This window comes from Globicephala melas, chromosome 1 (genome assembly GCF_963455315.2).
Source record: "Globicephala melas chromosome 1, mGloMel1.2, whole genome shotgun sequence".
Lineage (NCBI taxonomy): Eukaryota > Metazoa > Chordata > Mammalia > Artiodactyla > Delphinidae > Globicephala > Globicephala melas.
Genome location: NC_083314.1, coordinates 169,003,109 through 169,028,173, shown reverse-complemented (window position 1 = coordinate 169,028,173; position 25,065 = coordinate 169,003,109). Strand labels below are relative to the sequence as shown.

At 46.7% G+C, this 25,065-nt stretch overlaps 1 protein-coding gene across 5 annotated transcripts in view; it reads left to right on the top strand.

Moving 5' to 3' along the window:
* Window positions 1-19,803, top strand: part of NIPAL3 (NIPA like domain containing 3) — a 50,623-nt gene extending 30,820 nt beyond the window's left edge. For 4 of the 5 annotated variants that reach the window (XM_030874490.2, XM_030874444.2, XM_030874463.2 and 1 more), the window contains 6 exons: window positions 3,059-3,155; window positions 5,710-5,845; window positions 7,749-7,837; window positions 9,856-9,919; window positions 11,637-11,731; window positions 15,947-19,803. In XM_030874490.2, coding sequence (XP_030730350.1) covers window positions 3,059-3,155; window positions 5,710-5,845; window positions 7,749-7,837; window positions 9,856-9,919; window positions 11,637-11,731; window positions 15,947-16,146 — 681 coding nt within the window. In that variant the 3' untranslated portion in view covers window positions 16,147-19,803. Of the gene's footprint in view, window positions 1-3,058; window positions 3,156-5,709; window positions 5,846-7,748; window positions 7,838-9,855; window positions 9,920-11,636; window positions 11,732-12,927; window positions 12,960-15,946 lie in introns of all 5 variants that reach the window. The other variant, XM_060309572.1, reaches the window with a different exon arrangement.
* The last annotated feature ends 5,262 nt before the right edge of the window (window positions 19,804-25,065 follow it).

The following is a 25,065-nucleotide window of genomic DNA, read 5'->3' as shown; positions in this document are numbered from 1 at the left end:
TAGACTAATCAAGGAAAACATCTAAGGTATTTGGTAAAGCTTATTCCTGCTCCCCCTGCACCATGTTAAACACTTTTTAATGTATTATCTATCAACAAAAATAACCAGTAAACGAGGAGTTTTATTTGAGCCAAACTGAGGACTATAGCCTGGGAGACAGCCTCTCAGATAACTCTGAGGAACTGCTCTGGAGAAGCATGGTTTTCAGCACAGTTTTATATATTCTCAGGTCAAAGAACATTAAACAAGTCAGGGATACATTCCTTAAAGGTATAAAACAACAACAACAAAAAACAGATCAGCATGTACACAACAAGTCGGCTTGTCCTTGGTACCTGGGAAGGGAATCTTATCATCGCAGGGGTACTAGCATTGGCATCCCATGAAGGGAGGCATTTAATATTTATTTTTAATGTGAACATTCTTTACTTCTGGTCAGTGTACCCTTTTCTTTAATAATTAAAGCAGGTGTACAATGTATGTTTGAAAGGCCACAAATAGGCCGTTTTAGTTAACATAAAATTGTTTTTTAAATTTCTCCATTTTAATCTTTTTTTTTCCATATTTATTTATTTACTTGGTTGCACCAGGTCTTAGTTGTGGCAGGCGGGCTCATTAGTTGTGGCATGCAAACTCTAAGTTGAGGCATGCGTGTGGGATCTAGTTCCCTGACCAGGGGTCGAACCCGGGTCCCCCGCATTGGGAGCTCGGAGTCTCATCCACTGCACCACCAGGGAAGTCCCTGTTAGCATAAAATCTGAGTTAAATCATGTAGAAGCCAGAATGACTTCCCTAGACCTCAATGTGTGAAAATTTGTTTCATCACATCTCAGACTCCCTCGATAGTCCTATAACATAGGTGTTTTTCTCCCCATTTTATGGATGAGAAAACTGGATCTCAGGGTTAGCAAACTTGCTCAGAGTCCTGTGAGAGCCGAGCTGGACCCGAAGCCTGCCTGCCTGGCTGGCCTCACGTGTCACCACAGCCTGCTAACGAAGGTGTTCACTGTTTTGCCTTGACTCAAGCAGCCTGGGCCTGCTGTAGAGGCCCCGAACGTCCTTTTTCCTCAGATTGCCCGTGAGGCAGATGATAGATTCCCCCAAGGTTGGGGCTGTGTCATCTCCCTAGCACCAGCCAGCCCCAGCGTTGACCTGTAGGCATGGAGAAGTGTCTGCTGGGCAGAGCCAGAGACCCACCTCTTCAGGAAAAGCTTAACCCCAGAACACAGGCTTCTCTTTCAGGGAGTCCTGGGCTCGAGTCCATTGCATACTGTGTAGCCATAACCAAGGCACTTAGCCGCATGCTCTGCCTCCTTCTCTGTACGTTAACTGGAGGGGTCACTGGACCCGGGGTGGCTGTCAGGTCCACCCAGCACGTGACGGATGCTCAGTGACCAATTCAGTTTGGCCTCCTCCGTCGTCACTGTGAGGCAGTGCTGCCAGCTGGAAAGATTTGGCCAAATCAAATTCAATAAATATTTATTGAGTGTCTGCTATGTGCCAGACACTGTGGGTATAAAAGCTAAACGAGACAGGCTGACAGAACCCATGGTCCATCAGGAGGCACCAACACATATACAGCCATCTCACGATAGAACGCCAAGTGCTCTCCCAGCGTGTGTTTAAGCATCATGAAGAATGGTGGGGAGATCGGCCACTCCCACCCCCCTGCCCAAATGTATGCACATCAGTTGGGAATGTTGATGAGTAACTACATCTGCTTGATGGCGTATTTTGCAACAATTAAAGATAATGATGACAACTTCATAAAACATGAAAACTGTTTACGGTAACGAACAACGGCCCAGCACAAAACTGTGCTTTGACTGTGATGACAAGTAGATAAAATATGTATTCACTGTGACAAAGACAGGAAGAAACAGGAAAATGAACGCAGCTGTGTTTTATGATCTCTAATTCTGAGGAATTTAACAATTTTTTTCTTTTTAAAATGCCCATTAATGTTTCTGCATTGGTTTTTGTGATAAATGAACTTCGGGAGGAGGTTGGGATAGGCAAACAGAGCTGAGCCGTTGCTTTAGTTTTGCCGGGGGCTGGGGCTGGCTTCACTCCTTGGCGAAGTATTGCCAAATGTCTGGACCTTTAAGGAATAGAAGGGACGAGCTGTTGCTGCGAAGGCAGGGAACTTCTCAAACTTCGGTTTTCAAACTTGCTGTTGTCTAGTAAGATTCTACTGATGGAGCACCTTCTGAACAGCAGGCACTGCGCCCCCATCTGCAGGCAGTGTAGCCTAGTGGGAAAGCGCATGGGCCCTGGAGCCAGGCTATCCGGGTTCAAATCCCAGCTCTGCCTTTTGCTAGCTTGAGATTCTTCATAGAATTATTATGCTGATTTAGTGAGTTGAGTAAAGATAAAATGCTTAGAATAGAGCCTGGCAGATTTATGAGTTCACCAAGTATAAGCTGTGATTGTGGTCCTCTAAGTTAAGAACACTTATCCCTGTTTCACAAAGGAGGTAACTGAGGTTTAGAGAACTTAAGTGACCTGGCTAAGGTCACACAGCTAGTTTAGAAGGAGATCCAAGCTCATAACTGGGCCTCCCTGACTCCAGAAGTCCTCTTTTTTCCGACTCTACCAAGCTGCACGCAGTGGAGGCTCGGTTAGCAGGCAAGTGGTATATATACTTATATACTTAACCAAAGAGCTCTTCTCCTCACCAAACAAGCAGCTCCCTCTTTAACCAACTCCCAGTTTTAGTGGGGGTTACCATGGAGCAGTGAAATGGGACACCAGCTCAGCCTGATGAATCTTGACCATCCAAGGCAGGGTGGACCTGAGGCCAGCACAGCACCCTCAGAGCCTCACCGCGAGGTGAACTGCTCCTCAGTATTGGGAGTAGAGAGAGTCAGCGTTCCCTGCTTTCCTGCAGGGTATGTATCAGCGGTGTGGGAAGTACTGGCTGTTTCAATTCCCTTTCAACTCTGAGGGCCTGTGACTGATGCAATCAGCAGCATAAACTCCAGCCCAGCCCTCCAGGGTCTCCTGGTCTTGCCTGTGGCCCCCGCTGACCTCCCCCCTCCCTTGCTGCTCTCTGTAGCTCGTGGAGATCATTCTCTTCTGCTTGCTGCTGTACTTCTACAAGGAGAGGAACGCCAACAACATTGTTGTGATTCTCCTCTTGGTGGCGTTACTTGGTAAGTGAGGGTCCTGGGGATTGAGTTTTGCCACCACTAAGTAGCACCAAAAGGAAATGTGGGTTTTGTTTACTGAGCTGTGGCATCTGGACCCAGGAGCTGCTGGAGGCCGCTTCAGGCTGGTCCCTCTGCATCGGCGGCTGCAGGAGCTGGGTCCCTGCTAACCGGATGCAGGCCTTGTCAGTTCCATCGTGCTGCAGACGGCATTTGGTATTCTTGAGCCAGACAGACACCCGTCCCCTCAGGGTGCCACCCATTCGAGAGGGAGGAAATGACAGTAAACGAGTTGACAAATACATAGATAGTATAAGTCTGGGCAGTGACAATTACAATGATGAAGAAGAAAGCAGAGTAAGGGTAGGGGTGGGGGGTTAAGAGGTTATTTCAGAGAAGTCAGGGGTGGAACAGGTTCCAACAAGTGAACCCCTAAGGGTCCGTGTAAGACCTATCAGAGGTTAAGACTTAATTCTGGATTCAAAGGCAAGAATTGATTTTGATTTTGCTATCTTTTTTTTTTTTTTCCTTTTAAAGGCATGGGTGCAATGGGGGAAATGGCTCCTAAATCAGATTGGGGCAAGGTTCTAACCCCACATAGAGTTAGATTCACTAAGTAGAGCTGTGAGAAGCACCCCTTCTTCCTGGAGAGGGAGAGGTGGGTGCGGCCCTGCCACTACCTCCTAGTGACTGTCCCTGTGTCAGCCACACTGTCCTCTAAAAATGGGCCTAAGAGAACACCCAGATCTCGGGGGGAGAGGCGATTAAATGAGATGAGCACCGGTCCCCAGTGTGTGTTGTTTCCTTCTGTCCTTCCGACAGCAAGCCCCCGTTCCAGCGACAGGCCATAAAACACACAGATATGTCATCATAGGACAGGGCTCCATTTTTTTGTTTTTAACAGCTTTACTGAGATATAGTTTACATACCGTAAAGCTCACCTGTTTAAAGTATACAATTCAGTGATTTTTTGTGTGTGTGTGTGGTACGTGGGCCTCTCACCACTGCAGCCTCTCCCGTTGCGGAGCACAGGCTCCGGACGCGCAGGCTCAGCGGCCATGGCTCACGGGCCCAGCCGCTCCGCGGCATGTGGGATCTTCCCGGACCGGGGCACGAACCGGTGTCTCCCGCATCGGCAGGCGGACTCTCAACCACTGCGCCACCAGGGAAGCCCCTACAATTCAGTGATTTTTAATATATTCATAGAGGATACAACCATCATCATAATCGAATTTCAGAACATTTTTGTCACCCCAAAAAGAAACCCTGTGCCCACTAGCAGTCACTCCCCATTTTTCTATCCTCCCAGGCCCTGGCCAATCACTAATCTACTTTCTGTCTCTATGGATTTGCCTTTCTGGACGTATTACCTAAACGGAATCGTACACCATGTGGCTGTTTGTCCCTGGCCTCTTTCCCTGAGCATCATGTTGTAGAGGTTCATTCCTGTTGCAGCATGACTCAGTGGTCCGTTCCTTGATGATTTTGTTTGCAAAGTGGATTGGAAGATCACGGTCCCAGAACGTTCTCTCCTGGTGAGTTGGAAGGTCAGAAGGTTCTGAGGCACGTTGGCCAATTCCTTTCTGCCCCCTCCTCACCAACAAGGACAGCCTGGAGAAAGTGCTGGACTTAACTGCCTGCCAATGTTTGAAAACTGTAGTCTAAGTAGCTGAGGAGCCCAGAAGCCACTGTGTCTGCTGGGCTGTTGGCAGGAGAAGGCAAAATGAGCGGACGCTGAGAAAAATAGGAAAGCAAAGCATTTCAGCAGAACAAGGAACTTCATTTGTACCATACCTGGGAGTTCCTTGTAATTCCTGCTCTGGCAGGGAAATCCAACAGTTTAGAGTTACAAGTCATTTCTGCAGCACTGGGTAAAGCAGTGGTCTCCACAGTGAGGTGGGTGTATGGGAAGAAAAAATATTAGAACTGGTATTTATTTTTATCTCCACCTTTTAAGTATATTTCCTACACATGTTTTATGATGTATATACCATATAAGCACAGTGTTACATGACTATAATTTTTAAATAAATGTATATATATTTGAAAAGTATATACATATGCATAGGGGTATGCATTCCAAAACATGTGGAGACCTCTGGTCTAAAGAAATGTTTTTAAAAATACCAGTGAGTAAGCATTTTAATAGACCAAAAAAACAACACAAAAAACTCCTGAGCTCTGTACACACCACATTTTTCTTGTGATTGCCGTGAGAATGATACTCAAAAGAAGTTCATTTATACATTCGATTGTTTTGACCTTGCATTGTGTTCCAGACACAGTGCTGCCACTCTGGAGTTCAGAGTGAACTCACTACCCTTTCTTGGTAGAGTTTAGAAGGGCATTTGGAAATACCCTTTGGAGTTTTGCTTTCCTCTCTGCTTTCACGGGAGGGTACAAAAGAACCAATGCCAATAGGATCTTCTCACCGTGTAAATCACTGGCTGGGCTCTGCCCGTGTTCCCTGCGTTTTGGTCACTTTGTCCTTTGAGTTTATAAACCGTCCCCCCCACCCATGTCTCTGAGGCTCCCACACATCCTTGTTAACCTTCTGCAGGCTCAATGACCGTGGTGACGGTGAAGGCTGTGGCCGGGATGCTCGTCTTGTCCATACAGGGGAACCTGCAGCTCGACTACCCCATCTTCTACGTGATGCTCGTGTGCATGGTGGCGACTGCTATCTATCAAGCCGCGTGAGTTGCAGATTCTTTTCCTGGTGGGCTTCCCCACAAAGGTCTCTTCCAGCTTCTGGGCCTGATGACAATTGTTTTTGAAGCTGTAGGGCAGGTAGAACATGCAAATGTTCTGTCGCCAGGGTTTGGCATCCACTGTGGAGAGAGAGGGGTCGCTAATTTGCTGAGTTATCACATGGAGGGGTGCCGTGCTGCTTGAAAGCCTGGAGTGGATGTATTTTTCCCTCTGCCTCAAAATGTGAGAAGCACACAATCAGAGGCAGCCTCGATTCCCATCTGGACCGAGGCAGGTGCCCACTTCCGGGGCCTCAGAAGAAGCTGTACCGTCCGCGTGAGGCACCTGTTTGTCTGCCCGGTGGAAGACAGAAAGTTGTCTCCAACTTTCTTGTCCTCAAGAAATCTTTCCAAGTAGAAGAGCAAGGTGATGGTTTCTGCCTCAGAAACAGCAGTTCTGAGGGTAGGCCTGGGCCTTGCTCACGTCAGAGATCCGGTGCCCAGCAGGGGGCCTGGGCGAGCACGTGGCAAACCTGCGTGGGGACGGAGGGTGGACAGTGCAGGTTTCAGTGTGGTGCATGGGGCCGGTTCACCCCGGACAGGTCAGGCCCTGGACTCCAGCCGCCGGGGCTCACCATCCACCAGCGGTGCCTCCGGGGAACACAGCGGTGACCGCTGCCACCTGGGTGCCCAGTGTAAGCTGTGCTCTCACTGCCTTCACAGGAACTTGAATTCATTTGGTCCCCACGACAATGATATCCTCATTTTGCATGTAAGGAACTGCTGCGAGAGGCCAGGAACTGGCGGAGCTGAGACTGGAACCCCGGCGTCTGTCTCCCTCCCCGTCCCGCGCCCCTCACCCCTCTGCTCTAGGCCTGCTCCTCAGCTTCTCCAAGACACAGATACCCCGTCTGCAATGACAATAGCAACAGCCCCTACCTAACAGAATCGCAGCAGGCTTTAGTAGGATCCAGGATAACGTCCAGTAAATAGTAGCTTCTTTTATGATTTTTGTTTTATTATTATGCTGAGTATGACTATGCTTAGTCCTCCTACAATGATTCTGGTCATCACCCCTGAGCCCCTGTCCAGTGCAAGGCTCTGTGCTGTGCCCTCCAGGGCTCTGTGCTGTGCCCTCCAGGGCTGACAAAGATGATCAGGTGCCCCACCCTCCTCGGGAAGCTTCTCACTCACACACCACACATTCATCAAGGCCTGCTGTGTACCGGGCCCGTGCTGGGCCTTCCACACACAGAGACATGAGCGATAGTCACTGAACTCAAGGTGCTCACAGCCCTGGTCCGAGGACAGCCGGGTAAACAGACAATTACAGTTGGGTGGGAAGTGTGTTATGGTGTAAGGAACTTTGCGACAATAACCAAAATGCTATGCAGAGAATAGACAAAGAATATATTCCTAAATGATGGAGTGTTTATCCGCAGTGGAGAGGTCAGGAGTGACTCTAATTTACTCTCTCTTTTTCCTATATTTATTGCAGTGAGAGTTGAATTAAGAAAATTTGTTTAAAAGAATAATTACAACACGAGGCAGGATGTGATAAGCGCTACAGGAGTTTCTTGGAGTGTTAAGGGCCCAGGAATGGCTTTTTAGTGGGTAGGGGATGCAGGGGACACAGAGGTGAGAAGGGCATTGCGGTGATAAGAACTATGTGGTCAGAGGTGTTGGACGGGGAGAGGGATGAGCCTCAGGCTGTGTGTCCAGAGGAAGAATAGAAGCAAAGCGTGGACCCCAGCCCAGGAGACACACAAGGCTGGCATCCTTATAATCCCAAGGAATGTTCCTTCATGCCTCATCTTCGTATTTTCAGACCAAGCCTGCGGTCATCAGCTTTCACCTCGGCCTTCCGACATCCCCACAGCCCACTGACCAGAGTGCTTTTGTGTTGAAGGTTTTTAGGTCAGGCCTCACAGATGTACGACTCCTCTCTGATTGCCAGCGTGGGCTACATTCTATCCACTACCGTGGCTATCACAGCAGGTAAGGGTGCGGTCGCTAGATTTCTGTCTTCTACCTTGACAGCAGGGACATTACCCCAGTGTGGAGGGAAGGGGCGCTGCCTCTGTCAGAAGGCCAATTCTGCTGACTTGTTCTGCCTGTCCCAGTTGTAGATGGTTTTGTGGGGAAAGCGCAGGATTTAGAGCCAGAGAGGCCTAGGTTTGCACCCCAGCACAGACACGGAGCTGTGTAGCTCTGGGAAAATCACTTCACCTCTCTGAGCCTCAGTTCCACATTCATAACATGGGAGTAATAATACTTTCCTCCTAGAATTGAAATATGTATAGTGCAGATGTCCCCTACTTTGTACTGCTTGTGTTGGGTTTCTTTAACAGTGTTTGCCACCATCTGCTAACTCCACAGCCTCCACTGGCCAAGTGACCACAAATTTCTTCTGTATAATTTTTAGAGATCACGAGTATGTACATAACACGTGCTCAGTAAGTGATCATCGTCTCTATTACATTCCCCTTTTCTTCTACTCCACCCCTATATGTTTTTTCCTTTTCTTTCTGAGGTGGCTTCAGAGGCTGCAAGCATATTTGTGTGTGTGTGTGTGTGTGTGTCGGGTTTTTTTGTTTGTTTGTTTTTAAATGGCAATGGTGACTAAGATTTTCAGAGTAAAAAGACCAGTAACAACCAGTGTGCCTCCCTTTGAGGAAGGCCCAGCCCGAAAGCCATATATTTTGCACTGCAGTTTGGACGAGTGGTGCCCAAACTGGTGTTCACAGAGGTTAGAACAAGAGGGCACACAGCCTGCCAGGGCCTGTGCCGTGAGCGGGACCAGGGATTGAGTGGGGCTTGACCCAGAGCAGCCAGAAAGCTAACCTCATGCAGAGATTTAAGTCCTGGTCAACAGCTTCGGTCCAGGCAAGATTGAAAGGGATAGAAACACCGTGGTTGAGTCCGCAGTCAGGCAGGGAATCAGGAGCTCCGGGCAGGGTTGGGGTGGTGGGGTGTGAAGTGGGTCCAGACAGACGCTGGCTGCAGGGTGAGGGCGGCAGGCCTGTGGCACTGCCACACTGCAGGGTGTGACATCTGCCAGTCTCATGAGGTTAGAAAGCTCCGGCGGCTTAACCACGAAGCCTTGGTTTCCCATCTTAAGAAAGATGGGGGGAAAATGTGGTACATATATACAGTGGAATATTACTCAGCCATAAAAAAGAACGAAATAATGCCATTTGCAGCAACGTGAATGGACCTAGAGATCGTCATACTGAGTGAAGTTAAGTCAGTGAAAGACAAATATCATATGATATCACTTGTATGTGGAATCTAAATAAAAGGTGCAAATGAACTTATCTACAAAATAGAAATAGAGTCACATATGTAGAAAGCAAACTTATGGTTACAAGGGGGTAAAGGGGAGGGGAGGAATAAACTGGGAGATTGGGATTGGCATATACACACTACTATATATAAAATAGGTAACTAATAAGGACCTACTGTATAGCACAGGCAACTCTACTCAATACTCTGTAATGGCCTATAGGGGAAAAGAATCGAAAAAAGAGTGGATACATGTATATGTATAACTGATTCACTTTGCTGTACACCTGAAACTAACACAACATTGTAAATCAACCATACTCCTATAAAAACTTAACAAAAAAGAAAAAGAAAGAAAGATGAGGGAGAGGAGTGTGTAAAAACTGGTAAGTCTCTAGTTTAGCTCATAGTGTCGTTTCACTGGGGGAAGCTGGGCACAGGGTACGTGGGAATTCCGTACTATTTCTGTGCATCTAATATTATCTCAAAATAAAAAGTTAAGAAAAAAAAGATGGAGGTAAGAGGGACCTAAGTGGGGGAGAAAGAGAAGACAGTCTATTCCCCCCAAATGGCTTTTATTCCATTCTGCTAATCTCTTACTAGGTGCAGTCGTAGTATTTTGGACCCCTTTGGTATTCTGTAGGGAAGGGAGCTTCGCCAGATCCTAAACAGACTGGCAGGTGGGTGATTTGAAAACAGCTCACCCGCATTTTCCATTCTTTGCTGCTCAGGCGCCATCTTCTACCTGGACTTCCTCGGGGAGGACGTGCTGCACGTCTGCATGTTTGCACTGGGGTGAGTCCCATCCTGCTCCCTGGCCCCGAATTCCAGGCAGGCTGCCCCTCTCTCCCTACCCCTGCTCCAGCCTCTCAGGCAGTCCCTTAGAGCCAGAGGAGCAGCTGGCAGTGGGAGCTTTGTCCCCAGAGGTGAGCGTTTTATTCCCCAAAGGGCTTTACTTTTCCTTTCTTCTCTTTTGGGCTTTAATCTCCTTGTCATTTCGAACACATCACAATTTGACGCAGGAAAGACTCTCAACCTCACCTCAGATCAAAGGCATGGATACTGAAGCTGAACAAGATGCCATCATTTTGCAAAACCTAACAGGAGGGGTAGTGTCCCATGTTGGCAAGAGGATGAGGAGCCCAGCTCTCTGCCACAGTGTGAGAAGTTCTTTAACGTGGGAGGACAGTTTGGCGATAACAGTGAGATTTTTAAATGAGCTTCTTGACGCAGCCTTCCATTTCTAATCATTTATCTTGGAAAAGTAAATGTTGGACGTAACGCCACACGTATGAGGGTGTTTGTTATTTTTTAAATTAATTGTATAAGCAAATAATTGGAAACAACCTAAATGCCCATCAGTAAAATACAGGTTAAATACATTACACGTCTTCGTATAATTAGTACCATACTGCCGTTTTGAAAAATTGAGGCCAGTCTATTGGTACTGACGTAGAACCATGTCTAGGATACGTTGAATGAAAAAAGTTACATTTTTTAAAATGTATAGTCACCCTATGAGCCAGCAATTCCACATCTAGATATAGACCCAAAAGAAATTAGTTATATATATTGACAAAATGACTTGTACATGATACTTACAGTAGCTTTATTCATTATATACCCAAACTGGATACAACAGGAGAGTGGAAAACAAGTTCTGATATATTCAGACAATGGATCAGATAATGCGTTCCACACAACAATAAAAAAATAATGAACTACTAATGCACACAATGAAGTGGATGCATCTTAAAAACATTTATCAGGCGAAAGAAGTCAGACATAGAAGAGTACACGCTGTATTGTTTAACTCACAAGAAGTTGAAGAACGGGCCAGTCGATTCTGTGGACGTCGGAACAGTGGTTTCCTCTGGGGAAGGGTCTGCATGAATGGGGAAGGGGCACAGGAAACTTTCTGTGGGTAAGGGATGGAAATGACTCCTCTATTGACCTGGGTGGTGATCCCACGAGTGTGTGCACAGGTAAGATTAATCGAGCTCTGCATTTAAGGATTGTGCGTTTTATTGCCTGTAAATTATGCCTCAGTTTTTAGAAAGTGTGCTTGTTTATCTAAGCTCTGGAGAAAAGAGCAAAACAAAAAAAGACTCTGGAAGAATATACACCTATAGTGGGGGCGAGTACAGGGACTTCCTAATTTTTACTTTCTCTGCTCCAGTATTGATTGAATTTAGGCCATAAAGAACTTCTTAATTAAAAAAAAAATCTTTAAAGGCAGGGTTCTGAGATGCAGCGTAAGTGGAGGTGAGGGTTTGGCCAAGGATGGCCTGATTTGTTCTGATTGAGGCTTGTGTGGGCTGCAGGGCTGTTATTATTTATCTCGCATCTGCTTCCTGCTGATCCCAGGCTCGGCCGCCTCTCAGGGCCGCTCAGCAGTGAGCCCACCTCCGCAGCCTGCCACCCTGTTTTCCCCTTTTTCCCATTACTCACGTTTGAAAGCATCCCTCCCAACCTCACTCTGGCCTTGTTTCTCTTCATCTGTGTTTGCCAGGTGCCTCATCGCATTCTTGGGCGTCTTCTTGATCACACGTAACAGGAAGAAGGCCATTCCCTTTGAGCCCTACATTTCCATGGATGCCATGCCAGGTAACATTCAAATCCAGCTGGCCAGCCCATCCACATAGAATGACTGCTACTTCCTGTTTAAAAAGACACAACCAGCCTCTGGGTTTGGTGCAGGGAAGGTGTGCTGTGCTATTATGACGTGACTGTCTCTCTTTTTTTTCTTTCCGTTTTTTTGTGGGGTTTTTTTGGTTTTTTGTTTGATCTCAGTTTGCAAAAGAGGAGGCAATGGCTGAGGCACCTCGATTGGTTTTGCGCACATCTTGCCAGTTCTCATGTCAATTTGGGGATCTTTTAAAGACAATTCTGATTCACACTGGATATAATTCTCATCTGCAGCACCAGGCTTCATGCCTGCAAAAGGAAAAATCCAGTTCATCTCAGTGGAATGGAATGATCAGAGAGGGGAAGGCAAATAGGGTGAATGAAATTCAAATACCATAACCTCACTCCTTAGATTCCACAAGGGAGTGGATTGTTCTGGAGAGCCTAGTTCCCCAGGGAGCTCAGGGTTCACACTGAGAAGCACAGGTTCAAATGGCAGGAACGAAAATGTGTGAATCAGCTGAGTACTGCACAAAAGGGAGTGATGGGGCTTGTAGAGGACTGGAGAGCACTTTCCAGCCTCAAGGGATTCAGATGAGAAGGTTAAGATGTTGGGCAGCCCCGTCTAGATTTGCTGACCTAAATTCTATAGGATACTAGCGGCCCCTAGCTTTCACTCTTTAACTCAAATTTAATTTTTATTTTGGATATATAAAATGGCACTCTCTCCAAAGCATAATCTCCCACCCTCCATTAAGACAGTCTTGTGAACAAAAGACAGTCACAGTGATGGAGTAGAGTGCTGCTTAATGAAGCACTCGGGAGGCAGGTGTGTTCTCAGGGCTGGCCGAGGTGCCCATGGTTTAAATGGCCCCAGGGTTTATGTGTCTACTTTTTATATTATTTCTTCATCTCTTGCTATTAAGCTGTTGTCTGTCATTCTTGCTGTTACCAGCCTGCCTGTGTGTAGCAGCTCCATGTCAATCTTCTCATTTGACCCAAGTTGTTCGAATCATGTATAAAATTAAAATAAATAAGCTCTGAGTTGGGGCCTTAAGGTTTCTCCTACGAGTTAAGTGCATGAGCTTTAGTGCATGGACTTTTGAAACATCTAATCTGGCTGCTCAGATGCCTTTTTTGCTTACTTCCTTGTTTCTCGGCTGTGTTCCGGATAGATGAGGGCGCTGGATAGCTGAATTCCAGATAGGTGAGGTGTCAACTCTGTGTGTGCAAGTATGTGTATGTACATGTGTGTTTGTGTGTTTATAAACCGTGTATGTGTATACATCTATATGAGTATTTGCGTATATGCAGATGTGTTTTCTGGTAGAAGATAGAAGGTAACCTAAGGTAATCTTAGGTATCCGCATTCTGTGATCTGTTTGTGGACGTGGCTCTCGCTTCCTCTTTGTGCCTCGTGACCGGTGGGAAGTTGGATGTTGGAGAAAGGAGACCTGCCCTCGTGCCGTGGCATGTCAGGACTTCTGAGTAGGCCTGGCTTCTGTACTTTGAAGCTGAACGTGGGCTTGGAGTTCAGATGACCTGGATTCAAATCCCGGCTCTCAACCACCTACCTGCTGAGTGACCTTGGGCGTGTGCCCGGACCTCCCAAGGCCTCTGACCCTCGCTTGTAAATTGGGATTCCTTTTCCCAGGGTAGTGGGATAATATGTTAAAGGCCCCTTGCACAATGTCTGGGACCTGGTAGATGCCTGGTTGAATTTGGTTTCACTTTGTTTTTACTTGAAAAAAGACTGTGAAAATTTCAAACACTTGTTTGACCTGATGTCAGGTAAAATAAGAAGAAGAAAACTCTTAAACAGAGATGCTTTTCCAGCTGCTTGGTTTCCCTGGTCAGCATCAGGGCCTCCCTGGCTTTGGGTCTAACCAGATTGATATCTTCACAACCGACTAGTAGCCACGGTTCAAGAGGCATTCAAGTTCTGAAAATTAACTACACGTCACAGTTAGGAGAGGCTTGAAATAATTCTAGCACCTGGAAGACTTCTAGAAAATGAGAAGGAGAAAAACAGTACCTGGCAGCGAGGAGCTGGCCTGGCTCTCACAGCTGGGCCTTGGTGTTCCTGGCTGAACATAGACCATTTCACAGAACATCAACATCACACAAGGTCATTCTGGGACTGTGAGGGATCAAGACACAAACAGGACCATGCCATTGTCATGTCCAAACACAGACAAACATGAACATTGTCCAAACCATAGAAAGACCAACCATCCCCCTCACATGAGTGACTGCTGCTTCTTTACCAATCACAGCTTTAGTCTCCATCTAGTCTTCTTTCCTTCTAGATAACAATCATTAAGATCCCCAGTTATAGAATTATCCCCACTTCCTGACAGCATCTAATCCAAAGCAAAGCCCTGCTTCCTTAAACCCTCCTGAAATCACCTAACACAACCCAAATTCTGTAGTAAGTCCTTCTAATACCCTCTTACTGAAACAGCTCCCCGTGACGTACACCTCCTTCACTGAAATGAGTCAAGAAACCCAAATTTGTTAGACTATAGGTGTATTCCTGGTGGGTTTTGGCTGGGGAACGTTGACAAAGTTAAACTATACCTGGTAAGCCAACTCTCTTCCCTGAGGAATAGGCATCCCCTCATCTCCTCCCAGTTCCCTCCCCAAAATCTAAACCACAGACTCTTAAACTGTACCCTTCAAATTCCCGTCAGCCGGGCTTCCCTGGTGGCGCAGTGGTTGAGAGTCCGCCTGCCGATGCAGGGGACGCGGGTTCGTTCCCCGGTCCGGGAGGATCCCACATGCCGCGGAGCAGCTGCGCCCGTGAGCCGTGGCCGCTGAGCCTGCGCGTCCGGAGCCTGTGCTCCACAACGGGAGAGGCCACAACAGTGAGAGGCCCGCGTACCGCAAAAAAATTCTCATCAGCCAAGGCTTGTGCAATGTGGAAGCAAAGGCCCTTCCACAGATTGGGTCTTCCCAGGCCATTTGCAGAATAGATAAGAGCATGGGCTTTGGTGTCAAATCCCAGCTCTGTCTCTCATTAGCTGTGTGTCCTTGAGCAAGTTACTTTACCTCTCTGAATCTCTGTGTTCTTCTCTGGAAAAGGAGGATAGTAGCATATTTCTGTCATAGGATTTGGGGGGATTAAGGTCTATAGGGAGCCCACACAGCATTCTGGTTAAGAGTGTGGGCTTCAGAATTTAAACCACCTGAGTCTGCACCCTAGAGCTGCCACTTGCTAGCTTGGCGACCTCAGGCAAGTTCCTTAACTTCCAACTGCCTCATTTTCCTAATCAATAGTTGTGCGAATCAAATGAGATAAAACTTTATAACTATTTAGAACAGTGTCTGCCACAAACTAAATGCTCTGTCCTCATCAGCCATTATCATTACTGCTGTTGTTGTTACTATTACTATTTAAAGCACTTAGCCCAGTGCGTCAGGCATAGGAAGCAGTCAGATGTCAGCTGTTATTATCATCATGGTTTCATGGAAGATAATTTGCATTCAGTGTTTTTATTACTCAACCAGGGGGCAAGAGAATTTGAAGGGTCTTAATTCCCTACCAGGAAAAGAACTGGCCTCAGAGGAGGCCAGGTCCTACTTAACTAGGGGAATTGTAGACTACATTTAAAGGAATTAATGACTAAAGTCTTTGCCCTCAAATGTAAGTAGAAATCCGACATCAACGTGCCCAGAGGTAATAAGCAAAGTCGCACCTTACTCCATATGTGGGTCAGGGATGTTAATGTCAAAACTCTCCCTCTGAGCATCATAATACATGTGTCACCATCATGTATCCATGACACAGAAGTTTTCGTCTTCTCTCAACAGTATAATGAAGTTTTCTGGATCCTGATTTAATTCAGCGAAAAGTGTTGGCATCTACCACGTTCACAACACAGTGTTGGTTCCACTTGCCCTGTGGTCCGGACATTCCCACCTCATTCTAAGCCAATGGTTTCTTTTGACAGTGGCTGGTCTGTGTGCTTATTTCCTGAAGAGTCATCCTTTGTTGCTTAGCAACTATAATATTTCTAGTGTATATTTATGGGCGCTCTTTTTTTGTTCGATCCAAACCATTCAGGAAGTTGACAGTGCACATGCTTAGCTCCTGAGCACTGTGATTAGTCTGTGGTGGGATAGAGGAGGATGAGATGCAGCCTCCTTCGGCCCCATTGCATAATGATTTGGGGGAAATGAATTTCATTTCAGGTATGCAAAACATGCATGACAAAGGGATGACCGTCCAGCCTGACCTCAAAGCTTCTTTTTCCTACGGGGCCCTGGAAAACAATGACAACATTTCTGAGATCTACGCTCCCGCCACGCTGCCCATCATGCAGGAAGAACACGGCTCTAGAAGCGCCTCTGGGGTTCCCTATCGCGTCCTGGAACACACCAAGAAGGAGTGAGCCCACCTTGAAGGAGACTCACCTCCTCTCCATTTACAGCTGCTCAAGCCATGCTGATAGCGGTTCAACCCTTAATTCTAAAACTTGCCTTTCAAGTCTTATTTTTTTAATCCAAGAACTCTGTGGACGGGGATCTTGAAAAGCCTTCGTCTCTGGCAAAGGGCAGATTATCTTGGTCCTGGAAGTTTCAGATGATGAGGGTGGGGCTGGGGTGGGGGCCTGAAAGCAGTATTCTAGGTGGGCAGTACAGAGCTCAGCCTCTGCCTGATTTAGCCCAATGAGATTTGGAAAGCCGTTGTCATCCTTGAGGATGGGAACTGGGTTTCCCCAGTCAGTGACCAAAGGTGGCCACATTCTTTAGAGCTAAAGCAAGGCAGAGATTCTGCCCTTATACTTTCCAAATCCATTGAAAGGCTGGAAACCTCCAAATCTAGTCTTCCCTCACCTTATGTGCAGGCCTGATCTCTACCCACCTCCCTCTTGATTCTGTACTTGAGATAAGCTTTGTGTCGCCTTCACACGGCATGGTGAACCAGCCCTGGGTGTAACATCCTGTCACTTGCCTGTAGGAAATGCACATCTGCTTTCTGATGGTCTGTGCCGCCCCAGTGAGGGTGTGCTTGATGTGTTTATACTGGGTCCACTCTGAAAACGAATTTGGTTTTGGTTCTGTGAATTACTTGGTTGCTTTCTTTCCCCTCAAAGGAACTGAGAAGTTAAGAGAAGAAGGGGAAGAATAAGAAAGACAGGAGCAGGGGTCATGAGCCTTCAGCCCATAAAGGGAGAAAAATCCCTTTTCATTTTGCAAGAGGTGATTGCATCACCTATAAAGGACAGACAGACAATCTGGCTGTTGTATGTGTATTTTCCTGCACACCAGGGTCCTCTGGGAAAACCAGGGGTGCTCATTTCAGAGACAGCCTCACTCAACTCTCCTCTCTCCTCTCCCTTATAGATTGACGGACCAAGCTTGAGTCATTGGTTAACTTCCTTGGGGTCGATAGACTCTTTGGGTCCTCATCCCCATGCACGTACATCTGGAAGAAGTAGGCATTCTCAGAAATGGGGCTGCTGCTGGCTGGCTGGCTGGCTGCGTACACGATTGTCTTCCCCTAGACTGACTGTGTGCTTTTGAGAATGGCAGGTAAAGGTCTGCAAACTTTAATGAAAATAAGGATCCCCTAGGGAGTTTATTTAACATACAGATTCCTCCACCCCAACCACAGGTACTCTGATTGAGTGGGACTGGGACCGGGCCCAAGAGTCTGCATTCTTAACTGGCAGCACAGGTGATCCTGAGGCAGGTAATCCTGCCTGTATCACACACCTTGAAAACCTAATAACTGAGAGAGACAGTCTGCTGAAACCCTGACACACCCCTGCTGGAAGGTTGGAATTACCATTCCTTGTCTCCTCTTGGGGGTTCATTTGGCAGGCCGAATATTCCCTGTAGGATCCAGGGCATTTCTGCATCCAGTGATTACTTCTTAGAACTACACTTCCTGCTTCCCTAGGCGGCCTTGAGCTAACTGGCAAGATAACAGTGTTAACAGACCCGTGTTGATAGATCATTAACCTTTATGGATTTGCTTCATACTGATTTGATTTAGTACCTTGACTTCAAAACTGATATGTTGCCTGTGATAACCACTTCTGCATTGTGTCTTACATGCCTAAGAAGGCAACAGACGATGACTTCTTTTTCCTTTAGAATAGGTATCAAAACAGTATTTATGAGGCACTTACTATGTGTTAAGCATTTGGACAGTGAGGGCTGCGAGTAATAAGACCTGGTTTCTGCACTCCAAGCCAGCCGTGAGAGACCTGGTCAACTATGACAGGGCGGGCCGAGTCAACTATGACAGGGCGGGCCGAGTGCAATAGCGGACCACAGAAAATGACGGTGATGGAGGTCCTGCTAAAGGTCAGGCCCTGAGCCCGGAACTGGGTATTCAGAAGTGGAGATGATTTAGGCTCCACTCATGGATGGGTGGCAAATCTAGCTAAGATTTGGGCAAAGCATAGAAAGTAGGGTGATCACCCCCAGGCAGAGGGGCCAGCATTTGCAAAGACACAGAGATGGGTTGAGGCGGGTGGCAAAGGAAGAGCCGGGGTAGGTAATGGGAAATGAGCCTGGAAGGATAAGCAGTGGAGGTAGAATCATGGAGGGACTGGAAGGCCTGGCCGAGGAGTTTAAACATATCCTAGAGAACATGGGAGCCATTGATGGTTCATGAGGAAAAGAGTGGCAGGATCCGCACTGATTGGAAAGGAGGCCCTATGCAGTTCGGAGGAAGACTCTGAAGGGGTAATAAAACTCACTTTTCAAGGTCAGGCTGCACAGCTGCAGGAACAAAACACAAAAGGGGAATTAAAATCCAATTTCGCTGCTATTCACATTTTCCCAGTGATGTTTCTAATGTGGGCCGGGAGTGGGTGTGAGGGCAGAGTGGATAAAGGGAAGGTGAGCCGGGAGGCCATTTAAATGTGTCAAACCCAGGTGATCATTTGGTATCTTATGTGCTCCCAGCCTTACTCTGCCCCCTTCCCTTGGTTTTGTGTTGGGTCTTTTAACCTGGAGTCAGGCAACAGTGATGAATGGATGAAAGCACACTGTAATCTCAGGTCAGCTGACGATCATGGGTTCAGTGCCACCCAGGAGCTGCCTTCAGGTTTGGGGCAACAGCGCCATCCCGTGAGGCTGAGTACAGGAAGGTTGCACAGAGTTGCATGGTGGCTGCGGAGTGGAAGCCAGAGTAGGTCACCTGGGTCCCGGGAAGAACGGCTGATGTGGCGCCATGGTCCCCAGAATTCTGACTCTGTCTTGGGCTGGCATCTCCCAGTCTTTGTCCCTGAGTGTAAATGGACGGTTTGCTGGTGGCAGATAAGCAGCACTTGCTGTTAGGGTGGGGCACAAGGACATCAGCTTTCCACTCACAGCCCTGACTCTTTATTTTCTCATGGCTCTCACGTCGCCAAGCCCTCTCGAAGGCTCCAGGCAACAATACATATCCTGCCGCCATCTCCCTTCTCACAGCAAGGTCACCAAACTTGGGTTTCAGCTTTCCACTTGTTCTCTGGCTTCCTCTCCCCACCCCACTCTGTTCCCCTCTTCTAAAGGCTGGGATTCTGGGGTCCCTAATCAGACATTAAAAGCAGTTCTTCACAGATGGGTGCCTGCAGCTTTTGAAGGGACCTAAGCCCCATTCCACCCGCCCCCAGCCCTCCCACGAAGCCGCAGGTCTGACGTGCCATCACGTGAAGTCTCAGATCGCGCGAGGGTTTTGCAGGATGGAGTTGAACACTGGGTAGGCAAGGGAGGATTGACATCTCCATTGCTCTTCTGGTGGAAATGAGGCGGCTTGATGGTACAGTGTGGAGACAAGATGTCCCTCAGGGTAGTGTTGGGGAATCTCCAACCCTCAGCCTTGTGAATTCCAAATCTGGTCCAACACTGGCTGACAGGCAAAAAATTTTACTGTGTGTTTCTCTGAGAAGCTGTGTAAATCATGTCACCTTAGGATATATTCTATGTGGAAGCCCACATTTTGTTGATTTAGTGACTAAAGTATGGCATGTCTTATTTTTCAAAAAAATGTATGTGCTATGTGCAAATAGCATTATGAAGTGGTATTTAATTAAAGAAAATCCATGTGATGCCTGTTGAGTTTGAGTCTTTTATGTTTGGTTAATACTTTCCAGAGTTATCTACGACAGTGCTGTCCAATGGAACTTTCTGCAACGATGGAAATGTTCCATGTCTGTGCTGCCCAAACGGCAGCCACTGTCCACGTGTGGCTATTGAGCACGTTAAACCTGGTGAGCGCAACCTAGGTACTGGATATTTAGTTTTATTTAAATTCAATTATCTTAAATATCCACATATAGCTAGTGGCCGCTGTAGAAACCGTGCAGATCTAGAGATGCCCGTGATTGTACTTAAGGCTGAATTAAGCACTTTTTCTTTCCCCACTGCCGTGGTGAAGAGTATAGACTCGTGGCCGCACTGCCTAGGTTTGATTCTTGGCTCTACTACTTATTAGCTGTGTGGTCTTGAACAAGTTGTTTAAACTTTCTGTGCCTCGTCTGTAAATCCGGGATAGTAATGGTCACTTCCTAAGGGTTATTATGGGGATCAGGTGAGTTAAGAGCTGTAAAGTCTTAGAACTATGTATGGCATCCCATCAGGACAATGTATAACACTGAAGCAATGGTTTCCTTATTTACTTATTTATTTACTTATTCACTTTGAAATTGTATAATGAACACTTGTGATTTTTCTTAAGTAATTCTAAGCAAATGTGTCTCTCTTCATTCTAAGTTTCCAATCTACAAAGACAGGTGTGGAATAGAGCCTAAATCTTTATTTATACACACACACACAGAATAATGTATACATACTCATACATTTAATAAGCACTTATTATATGCCACACACTATACTAAGACTTCATGTACGTCTCAATTCTTCTTTATAACAATTCCATGAGGGAAGTTTTAATATTATCCCCATTTTACAGATGAAGAAACTGAGACTCAGGTCATATAGCTGGTAAATAGCAGAACTGCTATTTGAGCCCAGATCCGCCTGACTTCAAAACCTGAGCTCTTCATCCCTCTGCTGTGCTGCCTTTCCTGGTGTGGTTGAATTTCCATGGGGTAAGTTCACCACACATTAGGATTTCACCTTTATCTGACAAATAAAAAGGATGTACAGTTTCTAAGAAGGATGCAGACTTAAAGAACAGAATGCCCCCTGTCCCCAGTTCATATGTTGAAATCTAATCCCCAGTGTGATGGTTTTTGGAGGTGGGGTTTTGGGGAGGTGATTAGAACATGAGGTTGGAACCCTCATGAATGGGATTAGTGCCCTTATAAAAGAGACCCCAGAGAATTCCCTCATCCCGTCTGTCCAGTGAGAACATGGGAAAAAATACCCTACTATACTATTATTTCATTAAAACAGGACATCAGCACCCAAATAGTAAGAGCAAAATCTCAAAACAAAGGATAATCCTTGAAACTGAATAATTTAGCTTTATGAAAAATATAGGACAGTCTCATTATTTGCCTCATTTTCTTGCAGGCCTGTAAGATGAAACCAGCATTACGGAACCTAACCTGGTTTGACGCAGCTCAAACTTGGTATTACTTGTGAGGAAAGGGGGGCTAGTTAGCTGTAGACACAGGACTAAAACCATCTTATGAGCTCTAGTCCGTCCCCTTTCCACTGCATCACTGAGTCGTGCTATATCCTACATCCTACATCCACCCCATTCATTGAGTTTTAACTCTGTGCCAGGCCCTGTGCTAAGCACTTTACATCCATTATCGCAATGTATTCTTTCAACAGCCCTGCAAGGAACCTGTTCAATCCCTGATTAACAAATACAGAAACTGAGACTCAAAGAAATTCAGTCATTTGTGTGTGTAAGCCGCAGAGCCTGGATTCAAACCCAGATATAACTGATTCCAAAGTCTGTACTTTTTCTTTTAATCCCATCCTCGATATGTCAATAGACAATACTTTTGTACCTTTACATTCTTTGTTCATTTTTAAGCATAAAATGCAACTTTCTCTGAGTCTGGAGGAGCACAAGAGCATTAGCTTTCAATCTTCACCATTGCCCTGGGCCAAGGCATCTTTCGTTCCTTTGGTACACTGAGTATATGGTATTTTAGGCAACTATTGTATCAGTCAGGGTGCAGTCAGGTGACAGAAACCACGCCAGTTTTTAGAACAGAAATTTTAATATAAAGAATTGGTAACTAGGAATGAAGCTGTTCACTAGGCAACTGAAAGGGTACAGAGAGACCGCTAAGTGTCATACAGATAAGACACAGCTCCCACCCCGAAGGCTGGGGGGAATAAAGGAAGAGGTTGGAATGATTACAACTTAGATGCCTGGAGGAGGGGCCCCGCGGAGCTGAAACTCAGAGGAGCTGAAACGGAGGCTGGTGCTCTGCCTCAGCTTGGAGGAAGACCCTGGAAAACTGGGACCCAGGCCCACGAGCCTCTGGATAAGCCCTGGAGACCACAGATGAAGAAGCCACACTCTCTGAACTTAAGTGGGAGAAAACAAAATTTAGTTACGCCAAAAATATCTGTTAGAGTTTCCCATTCAATATGGAGCCTAAGCACACGCATTCACCTCCTCTCCATCCCAGAGCGGCTTTGGGCTTAAAGTCAGTAGGTATCAAGAACAAGAGTGCTCTGGGCAGCAATCCGAGGGATTGCCGTGCCGACAGGCACAGAGTAGCTGTGCCCCAGCTGAAGCTCTAAGAATTACTCTAAACAGTGGAAGTGATTTGGCTGTAGAGAGCCCACGGTAAGGATACTGCGGCGGGGAGGGGGGGCGGGGTCAAGATGGAGCTGAAGAAATGAATGGACCTCTAGCATAACCAGGAGGAGAAATAAGGAAAGACAGCCCTGTGCAGGCATGATAGACACTGAAGCTCCCTACCCTTAGAGTCAGTCTTGCTTATTTTTGCCTGCATCCCCAGGCAGCCTGCTGGCTCCACACTCACACGCCTGAAGGGGAAGCTGATGGAGAGACCCCGTTCACTTCCTCAGAGACAAAAATTACCCCTCCCACGGAGGGGACCATAAGCCTTTGAATAAACAAACCCACACGACTGCGAAGGAAACCCACCCAACTCTCTGCAGGAAGCAATATAGCTCTTCATTCATAAGTGGGAGTTGTCCACCGAGATACAAGGCATTTGAAGAAATCCAACAACACGAAAGAGAAAGACTAAAATTGTTGAGGTGAAACAAGAATGGCAGGATAGTGTAGTCAAAGCCGGCAATAGTCCACAAGGATTCATTAAATTGTCATCTCTGTTTTTGTGTATGCTTGAAATTTTCATAATAAAAAGTGAAAAAGTGGTGTTTTGAGCACTTGTCATGTGCTAAGTACATACATACAGCAATGAAAAAAAGAGAAACTCCATACAAAGGAGTCAGAAAACGAAGCAAACAATATAAAGTGTGATGGTTAATACAATTGAGGGACTGATGATGAAATTTCATGGGGCCAGGACTAAGCAGGAAACAAGAGAACCCAGAAGGGGAGACGGAAGCTGCGGACATGGCCCTGGGTGCGGTGGAGAGCAGGCACTGTGTCTCAGCCCCGGAGCCCGGGCTGAGCTGGACCCGGAGTTCAGGAGAAGGCGGAGACAGCTTTTCAGTCCAAACTAAGGTATCTGCAAGGCCAGCTACATAACATCCAGGGCCCGGTGCAAAACGAAAGTGCAGGGGCCCAAAAAGTGCCATTAAAGGGACCATTTTTTACCCTTCATTTTTGTGTTATGCAATACCCATTTTAAACGCAAATATAAGAGCACTAACTAATAAGGAAATCACTGATATGACACAATTCGTATTTCATTGCTTGTACATGAATAAGTATTGTGTTCTTACCTGAACAATGGAAATCCTACACAAAACTAACTCAACTGTTTTTATTTCTTAATGGGTGTACACATATCCTACCAACATTCTCAGCCTTCAGCTTATTGATGAGTAAAGAAATAAAAAGAGAAGGAGCTGTGGGTGGCCTGAGCTTTCCCTTTCCATCTAGGTCGTCATTTTCAGCGGATGTGGTTGTCTGATAGGCTGATACAGGGAAGTAACACGTGTAAGAAGGACGTGATGGGGATCCTTGTCCGTTGCCTCCTTCCTGCATTGGAAGAAAGTTTCAGTTGGAATGGAAAGTGTAGCCTCTCTAGAATGTCAGCCCTTCCCCACTCCCACCCCTGCCCCGTTAGGCCTGAATCACAGGCCTAACGGTCACCTAGGATTTGCGTTGAGCACGCCTGATGAGGACATCAGGAACGCTATGTGCCAAGAACGCCGCACACACGTTGCTTTTAACTCCTCTGCTCACATGCATGTGGCACCCATCATACCTTGCTGACAAACAGAAAGATGTTCAAAGATAAAATTATTAAGAACTTCAAGATGGCAAACGCAGAGCATTAAACCAAGGGTGAGGCCCTTTTGAGCGTGGGGTCATGTAGGAGTGCACAGTTCACACATGCCTGGAAAGCTGGCTCTGGCTCTCTAGGGGCTTTCCCAAGACCCCCACGCGGTGCCCGCGTATGTGGACTCATAGTAGCAAACTGATAGGTCCTCAGTGTGAAAGCTGCCCTGAATCCAGGTCAATCTGGGTCTCATCTCATGAACGACAGCAAACTCCTTTTACCGATCTGGGTTTTTGGATTCTTTAATCAATAGAAATTGATGAGGCCAGACAAGGAATTCAGGTAAGGCTTTATCGCTGCAGCACAAGGGAGCAAAAACATGTAACAGGTGTCCTTGCTCATCCCTGAGGGGGTGACAAGCTGGGCCCTTAAATGGGGTGGGGGGGGATCGGTGGGTAGGCCAGAGGGGCAGCTTAGGGGGTCTGCCCACCCCTTTGTAGGGACCATGCGCAGGACCCCGCCTTTGCTCCTGGCACCTCAGAAGTGGCAGCTGGGTTTTGGCCTTGTTGTACCTCATTGTTCATATTTTGCCCCAACTGCACATGTGGGCAGTTATTTTTAGTTCCTTAGAGTTTCTTGTATTCTGCTGGTCGAGGAGATATTCGTCCAGGTGCAAGTACTGCAGCAAAGGGTCCCAGGTCCCAGGTCCCAACCTGTAATAGGAATAGAAGAGAGTTTTACTTGAACCAAACTGAGGACTATAGCCCAGGAGACAGCCTCTCGGATAACAGGAATGCTCTAGAGAACCATGGTTTTCAGCACAATTTTGTATCTTGTCAGGACAAAGAAAACCAAATAAGTCAGGGATACATTCCTTCAAGGTTTAAAAACAAACAAACAGATCAGCACATACACAGTAAATCAGTATGGCCTTGGCACCTGGAAAGGGAGTCTTATCATTCAAAGGAGTACTAGCATTGGCATCCCAGGAAG